Source organism: Calliphora vicina, chromosome 3 (assembly GCF_958450345.1).
Source record: "Calliphora vicina chromosome 3, idCalVici1.1, whole genome shotgun sequence".
Lineage (NCBI taxonomy): Eukaryota > Metazoa > Arthropoda > Insecta > Diptera > Calliphoridae > Calliphora > Calliphora vicina.
Window position 1 is genome coordinate 23,235,131 of NC_088782.1, and position 9,240 is coordinate 23,244,370.

Below are 9,240 nucleotides of genomic sequence, written 5' to 3' on the forward strand. Positions count from 1 at the left end.
TGATTTTAGCATTTAATTTCGAATGATCGATAATTTCCAAAGCATTTTTAAGTAAAAATTATTGTTTTTAATACAATGTAATTAGTTTTTATAACATTAACGAAAATACTCTTAAATAGAACAAATTTAAAAGAAACCATTTTAAAATTATTTAAAATTTATTGAAATTATTGATAAAAAAAGAAAGATTAACGTAATTGTTTATTTTAATTTGTCAATAGCAGTTAATTAAAATCATAAAAAACGATTAAATGACAATTTAAGAATCTCATTATAATGTGAACAAAGGCCGCTTAACTAATCACTATTTAAACCAGGTTTAAATGATTTAATTATACATATAAGTGCTGGTTCACACACGTCCAGTTTACTTGAGCAAGTCTTGAGTTTGTAGATGAAAGAGAAGAGGAGTATTTTTTCGCTCTTCAATATTTGCTCAAGTAAACTTGACGTGTGTGAACCAGCAATAAACGATAAAATTTAAGACAAATTTTTAAAAACAATACAAATTTAACAATTTATATGTTTAAGCTTAAATAAATCTCCGGTTTAACTTAGGATTAGTTAATAAACTTTCAGTCAAGCAAGCTAAATTTTATTATAAAGCTATAATCATTTTAATTTTATTGTTTTTTTTTTAATTGTTTTACTAATTTTAGTTTATTTTGTATATAACAACAACAGAAAAAAAACTATTCTAAATGTATATAAAAAAGAATAATTAATTAAATTTAAATTTACAATTGTATATGTATTTATATTTAAACAAAATATATGTTATTATTTAAACATAATTAAAATTAAACAAAAAAAAAATACTCTTAAACTTATTCTTAAAAAACGTTAGATTTCCTAATTATTGAAAAAATTAATAAAAAAAAGCGAGGATAATTAAGTAAACAAAAAATGAAAAAACAAAAAGTTGTTGAGAAATTAAGTTCTTCAATTGTTTTAGTTACTAAATTAAGCAGAAGAAACAAAAAAACACACATTTTCCTAAATATAAAATTCTGTCCGTTTCATATTTATTTTAATTTGTTTTTCTTAAATATTAATAATTTAGTTATAAATTAATATTAAATATATACTCGTGCTCTCCTCCTAACCACCAAAATTATTCAAAATACCTACATTCATACCAAATTAAAGAGAAAACAAAACTTTAACTAAAACTAAAACAACATCAAAAACAATTTACTATTTGCATGTGTTATTTATACAATACAATAATAATTAATTGAAAAAACCCACTAAAAAAGTTAATTAGTCCAAAAAAAAGAAGGAAAAGAAAACAAAAACGTACATAAACAAATAAACATTAAATAGAATTTATTAAACAAAATCCTCCATACTAAAGAAAGAAATAAAATAAAGAAACAAATAAACAAACAAGAAATAAATAATTTAAATAAATAAATAGTAAACAAATTCATACAATAAATAAAATTAATTAATTGAACAAAGAAAAGAAAGAAACAAAATTAAGATGAAAAAAAAAAGAAAAATATTAATCAATTTATTAAATGTAATATTGACATTAATGATACAAATAAAAATTTAAAAAAAAAATTTAATTCAATTGTTTTATTCAGCAGCTCAAACTCTATTTGGAAAAAAGAATTTCAAAATTTGTAATTCTCGAGGGTAAATATTTTTATAAAAAGTACTCAGCTAAAAAGGACACATTTTTCTACTATAAAATTGCTTTAAACAGAGACAACTTTATCTGCCAAAAAGTTGCTCTAGACGGAGACAACTTTTTCTATTAAAAAGTTGCTCTAGACAGAGACAACTTCTTCTTTAAAAAAATTGCTCTAGACAGAGACAACTTCTTCTTTAAAAAAATTGCTCTAGACAGAGACAACTTTTTCTTTAAAAAAGTTGCTTAGACAGAGACAACATTTTCTTTAAAAAAGTAGCTCTAGACAGAGACAACATTTTCTTTAAAAAAGTAGCTCTAGACAGAGACAACATTTTCTTTAAAAAAGTTGCTCTAGACGGAGACAACTTTTTCTAATAAAAAAGTTGCTCTAGACAGAGACAACTTTTTCTATTAAAAAAGTTGCTCTAGACAGAGACAACTTTTTCTTTAAAAAAGTTGTTCCAGACAGAGACAACTTTTTCTATTAAAAAAAGTTGCTCTAGACAGAGACAACTTTTTCTATTAAAAAAAGTTGCTCTAGACAGAGACTTTTTCTATTAAAATGTTGTTCAATATAGAGACAAATTTTTCTATTAAAAAAAGTTGCTCTAGACAGAGACAACTTTTTCTATTAAAAAAAGTTGCTCTAGACAGAGACAACTTTTTCTATTAAAAAAAGTTGCTCTAGACAGAGACAACTTTTTCTATTAAAAAAAGTTGCTCTAGACAGAGACAACTTTTTCTATTAAAAAAAGTTGCTCTAGACAGAGACAACTTTTTCTATTAAAAAAAGTTGCTCTAGACAGAGACAACTTTTTCTATTAAAAAAAGTTGCTCTAGACAGAGACTTTTTCTATTAAAATGTTGTTCAATATAGAGACAAATTTTTCTATTAAAAAAAGTTGCTCTAGACAGAGACAACTTTTTCTATTAAAAAAAGTTGCTCTAGACAGAGACAACTTCTTCTATTAAAAAGTTGATCTAGACAGAGACAACTTCTTCTATTAAAAAGTTGCTCTAGACAGAGACAATTTTTTCTATTAAAAAGTTGCTCTAGACAGAGACAATTTTTTCTATTAAAAAGTTGCTCTAGACAGAGACAACTTTTTCTATTAAAATGTTGCTCTAGACAGAGACAAATTTTTCTATTATAAAGTTGCTCTAGACGGAGACAACCTTTTTTATTAAAAAGTTGCTCTATATAGAGACACATTTTTCTATTATAAAGTTGCTGTACACAGAGCCGACTTTTTCTATTAAAAAGTTGCTCTAGATAGAGACAACTTCTTCTATTATAAAGTAGCTCTAGACTGAGACTTTTTCTATTAAAATGTTGTTCTATATAGAGACAAATTTTTCTATTATAAAGTGGCTCTACATAAAGTTGTTCTACACAGACGACTTTTCTATTAAAAAGTTACTCTAGACAGAGAAAACTTTTTCTATTAAAAAGTTGCCGAGGCAACTTTTTCTATTATAAAGTTGCTCTAGGCAGAAACAGCATTTTCTATAAAAAATTGCTCTTGACAGAGACAACTTTTTTACGATTGACTATAAATTCTGAATCGGACTGAGGTCAAGACTTTGCGCCGGCCACTGCATTATTTGAAAATTCTGCGCACTTAAGCATTCCTTCATGATCTTTGCGGTGTATTTAGTGTCACTATCCTGTTGAAATATGACTTAATTCTCAGGGTAGGCGACCATGTCCAGAAAATGGGGTCTGCAGAGTATTCAAATAATCCTCATAATTCCAACGATTTTTTGCAATGGGCCAATACGCCACCAAGTAAATCATCCCTACACCATGATGTTGCCTCCATCATGTTTTTTCAGGTCGGCTCAAATAATATTGCTTTCCGTCGGATTGAAAACGGTTGAATTTGGATTCGTCCGACCAAATTACTCGTTTCCAGTCCTCATGGGTCGAGGTTTTGTGTTCTTTTGCAAATTTCAAATGAGCAGCAGCATTCTTTTTTGACAACACTTGGGTTTCTTTACAGCTGCTATGTAGCCAATACTGTGAAGTGCTCGCCTTGCTGTCCATCGGGTAACATTTATTATAAACTTGCTCTAGACAGTTTGGTGTTAACGATGTTTACGCTTAATGACGATAGATTGGCTTATTTTGAGTTTTTCAGCTACTGATCGTGAGTATTTGCCTTTCATTGTCATATCAATTATATGATCTTCAATATTTTGTGAAAGAGGTCTCATTAGCTACCAGCCTAAAAATACACCACTCCCAACAACATTTGCCATTTCGATCACAACAATATTCAGCACCAACAATTACTCTATATCAGTTACCAATATGTAAGTCCATCTATACCATCGATATATATGACTTTGAAACATTTTCCATAGAAATCAAATTAAGCCATAGTCCCCTGATACATATAAATAAAACCCTTTAAATATATTTTTTTTGTTTAAAATTTCCATCTACTACTTTGTTTTATTTTTGCTAGCATTTTTAAAAAAAAGTTAAGTAAGCAAAGCGTTTTGTATTGAATATACAAATAATTATTCTACTTAAATTTTAATTTTACATACTTGGAAAGCAAGTACACAATACAATTGATTTTCTCTCTTCATTTACAAGTAAATATTTATGTATGGTTTGTATATGTTTACATCATATTAATTAATAATATATATATAAATATAAATATTTATGTAGATTGGATTACTACGTAATCATACATTTAATTATTGATTAATACTAAAGTGTATATATAAAAAAAAAATTGTTTCGTTATTGTCATCGTTTACTATGTGAAGCGTTTTTAGTTTGTTTGTTTCTTTGTTCGAAGTTAAATTTTTCACTCTAAAGTTGCAGGTTCTTTGTATTATTTACTTGCTGTTTTGTGGAATTGCAATTTAAAATGGAAGACCAGTAGTGGAATTTAAGAGACTTTCATCTTTTGCTAAGCGTTGTGGTCCCAAACCGATTTTGGTGTGTATAATGTATTTAAGTAGATTGCGTTCATTAATGACAAATGAAAAATTGCCATTTAAAAGTATATCATCATGGGCAGAAGGTGAAGCAGTAGAGGATTCTTTATCTATGGGTATACCCTTGAAGTATTCCACATTGGAGGAGTTATCATTGGGAAATGATTTGTTAACAGCTTGCAATACAGAAGCTACATGTTCTTTTAACACATACAAACAGGCATTTGGTCCCGCATCGAAGGTATAAGCCACACGAGTATGTCCTACGGCCGTATTGTAGGCATGCACAAACGAGGCTATAGCATGCGATACATCATTCATGTACACACAGGGGGGATAGGTATCCAAAGCAATGGCATGAAACTGATTTGAGTCTTGCATGGCTATTTTGGCAAATGTCTCAAAATCTTTTTGTTTTATAGCATCCGTAATGGTGTTAATGCGTTGCGGCACACAATGTTTAGCACGATATTTGATGAGATCTGAAGTCTCCACGGCACGTTGCATGCCCTTGGTGGAGCTGGTCTTTTTACGGCCATCATTAACCACCAAAATCAAAACATGCATATTTGGCCAGTGTGAGGCCGATACCACGGGTGCAGCTACAGAATCGCTGCCATCTTCCAATTTGCCCATATGCCATCTCACAAAACCACCATGTAAACTACGACAAGCTGAGCCACTGCCTTGGCGAGCAATCGCTGTTAGCTCTTCATCGGCGATGCCGTATAAGGAGGCTAGAGTGTAGACCAGACAAGCGTAACCAGCAGCACTTGAGGCCAAACCAGCGGCCGTGGGAAAATTATTACGTGACACTAAATGCAGCTTCCATTCTAGGGGGAATTTCAATGATTCTCCTTTCGCCAAAGCTAAGCGTTGTACTGCAAGTAGGCAAAACAAAAATTTCAAATTGTTTTTAATTTAAATATTAGAAAACATAATGGGTGAATCCAATCCATGCTTCGAAATTATTAATTAAATTTGAGCTTAATTCACTAAAATCTTAATTCGGAATTAGAAAATGTCAGCTACTCATTCCATAAATCCATTCTCAACATCAATGATGAATGAATTCTATTCTTAACTAGAATTAATTCGTAACAACAGAATTCATTCAACCTTTGCATGATTAAATTTTTGTTAATCCAAATAAAATGGTTTTTGTTTTGCTTTTATTCATTTACAAAATGAATTAAAAAAATTGAATTTGAATACAATAAAATTTTAATGATTCTATAAGGAATTAATTGTATAAAGAATCAATTCTGAAAGGAATGAATTCAATACATTTGGAGTACAACGGAATGAAGCCTATGAATTAATTCAATGATTTTGTATAAGGCCTTCAAGTTATTAAAATGCTTAAAGAAACCTTAAAACAAATAATTTTAATTTCATTTACAAGTTTTACAAATCTTAATTGTTATTTATAGTAATTTCAAACATAATAATTTTTCTAATTAAACAACTTACAAGCTTTCAAACATCTCATAATACGAGGATTTTCTTCGAATGGCACCTCCTCACCATTCAACCACATACGATGTTCCTTAAACGTTGAACAAGCAGCAGCTGTAGTTTTTGCACACATCTTTTGTGGTTTGGGGGTAAAAAATGGAAAACAAAAGAAAAATGAAACGCATGTCAAAGGTGGCATATTGTACTACATATTTGTATATTATATGCATACATATGGACTTAAATTTATTTAGCATATGAAAGCCAAACAATTGTTATACATAATAGCTTTCATTGTGCCTCTTTCTTACCTCATCGGTGCTAAGGGTCATGCTTAATGAATCGTTTATCGGTAAAATCAATTCTTCATCTCGTTTTCCCCCTAGAATTTAACATTCACCACAAAATATGCCATAAATTTAGTTCAGCCAACAATTGGGATTAGAGTGCCAAGTACATCACACAAAAAAAGTGAAAGTTTTCTTTTATTAAAAGTCAATTAAACAATAATAATTTCTACTTACAATATTTAATTAAAGCTATATTTACGGGTGCTATACAGGTTTCAATAAACATGTTTAAGTACTTTTTTTTAATGATTAACTTTTCACAACTATAAATTAACTAAATTTTTCACAATAATAAGTAAAAAATTTCTTATTTCTATTTAATTTTAATACAAAACTTCCAAAATTTCGTTGGACAACTTTATACCTAGAAATTTTCTCCACAACTGTCAACTTTCACTAACAAATTATACCAACAATTTCAAAATAAACAAAAAAACTCACAGCTGTTTTATAGGAAGTGTTTGGTAAACTTGACATAACATAAATATTGCCAACATGAAATGTCGCACACGTATAACAAAACTACCGTTACATTATGTTGGTGTTAGTTTATTTTTTCAACGAGTCATTGTTAATGTTAAACAATTGTGGTGTCTTAATAAAACTTTAAAAAACTATAGAAAAACTAAATAAACTTTAATAAAAAGTGTGTATAATTGATCTTTAAAGAAAATGTAGTGATTTTAATAAAAAATATTTGCAAAAAGTATGAAATTTGTTTAGTTATTCAAGTGAAAACATTAGGCTGTCCCCAAGGGATGATGGTTGCAAAAAATGCATGCATGAGAGAATGTGTAAGAGAGTGCATTAGTAAAAGAGAACAAGGTAATAGGAAATGGAAAAGGAAACGGAAGTTAGTAAAAGTGTTGGTAAATGGAAAAACGGAAATAAAATTTAATGCATGAGAAAAAAATTTAAATAAACATAAGGAAAATATCAAATAAAAGGAATTTTATTTAAATAAAGAAAATAATAAATGGAAAAAGGGAAATCCAATTAATAGATGAGAAAAGAATTTAAATGAATTTAAGGAAAATAACAAATAAACGGAATTTAACTTAAATAAATAAAATAATAAAAAAGTTTAAACAAAAAATTACTGAAAATTAAATAAATGGTGAAATATATTGCAAATAAAAAATAGAAATTTGGGTAAAAATAAAAAAATTCAAATTAAATAAAAAAAATAATTTCATTAAAATTATATTGAATATAAGAAAAAGACAAAATAAAAGAAATACAACACTAATAAATTAAATGGTGGAAAATAAGAAACAAACTACTTGAAATACATTGCAAATAAAAAATAGAAATTTAAGTAAAAATAAAAAAATATTTAAATTAAATAAAATAATTAATTTGAAATTAGGTATACCTTTATAACGAAAAGAGAAAATAAAAAAATTCAACGCTAATAAAGGAATTAATATAAATAAATAAAAAATCTGAATTAATAAAAATTAAATAAAATGGTGAAAATAAGAAAAAAAAAAATTTTAATAAAATTGCAATTTAAAAAAAATTATGTAAAAATAGATTTAAAAAAAGTTGATTCAAATACATACTGATAAAAAAGAAATATAAATAATTTAATATTAAAAAGAAAAGTTTATAAATCATATAAAGAAAATTAAGAATATTTCAAAGAAATATAATTAAATAAATAAAAGTTATTAAAATTATTTTAAATGAATCAAGTTTATTTAAGAAAATATTGATTCAAATTCAAATAAAATAAAGATCATTTAAAATAAATTTGAAAAAATTTAATAAATTATGTTATTATTAAAAAAAATAAGAAAATTTACAGAAACTAAAGTTTATTAATAAAATAAGAAATTGAAAATTATAATAAAATATAAAGAATTTATTCAATTATAAAAAATTTATTTAAATACATAAGTATATGGGCATTTCCATTATGGCGTGACGTGACATTTGTATGACAAAATGTAAAAAATATTAATGAAAAAGTGAAATTTGAAAATATCATTAAAATCAAATTAAAATGCGGTACTTAATTTTTACTTGTTTGCTCTTTTGCATTTATTTTACGGTTAGCTGTTGTTGTAGCAAAGGTTATGCGATAAGAGTCCGATTGCACAACTACTCCTAGATATATAAATTGTAATGAGAAGATGCCCTTAGAAATAAAACACAACTGACCAAAACAAGAACTTGAACTTTGTAGCTCGGTATATCGCCATCGCAACTAAGGAAAGCCTTGAATTCTTTAATTTAATTAATTTAAAAACTTGTTAAACCTGTTGGTTAACTTTTAATTTTTCGGTCTGGGTGGACCTTTCGGTGGAAATGCCCATATGCAATAAATTTAAATAAATTAAAGACATAAATAATTAATAACAAATATTAAATTAAATAAACAAATTTACAAAACTATTGATATCAAACATAAGTTAAATAAAAGAAAACTTTTGCATACATTTGGAATACTCGTATGTACAACAAACATTTTATACAACAAGCAGCATTAAAAAGGTAAGTTTAAATTTCTGTAAATTTTTATGAATTTTTTCTATACATAATTATTATTTGTTTACCATGCAATCGTCAATAAAATGAGTATGTCATTGACATATTCACCCTTATCGTGGTTGACGTAAACGTCTTACGCCTGCGACTGTATCGTAATAGATTAAAGATAAAATGCAAACTGTTTCTTTAATCTAGTACGAAACTGTCGTAGGCGTATGACGTTTACGCCAACCAACTTTCTCAACTTTCTTTATCCCAATTTTTTTTGTAGCATACTTTTATGCTTCACAATTTCATTGTCCTTTATTATAGCATATATTCAATTGTTATATTCTT

General features: G+C 27.1%; 1 protein-coding gene across 1 annotated transcript; it reads right to left on the reverse strand.

Annotated features, from left to right (window-relative positions):
• Window positions 1-4,060: 4,060 nt before the first annotated feature.
• On the reverse strand, window positions 4,061-6,692 carry Mvd (mevalonate diphosphate decarboxylase). Its single transcript, XM_065505302.1, has 4 exons — window positions 6,583-6,692; window positions 6,370-6,440; window positions 6,074-6,191; window positions 4,061-5,481 (listed from the first exon to the last, which is right to left on the reverse strand). The coding sequence occupies exons 1-4, from the start codon at window positions 6,632-6,634 to the stop codon at window positions 4,526-4,528; spliced, it is 1,197 nt and encodes a 398-aa protein (XP_065361374.1). The 5' UTR covers window positions 6,635-6,692; the 3' UTR covers window positions 4,061-4,525.
• Window positions 6,693-9,240: the final 2,548 nt, after the last annotated feature.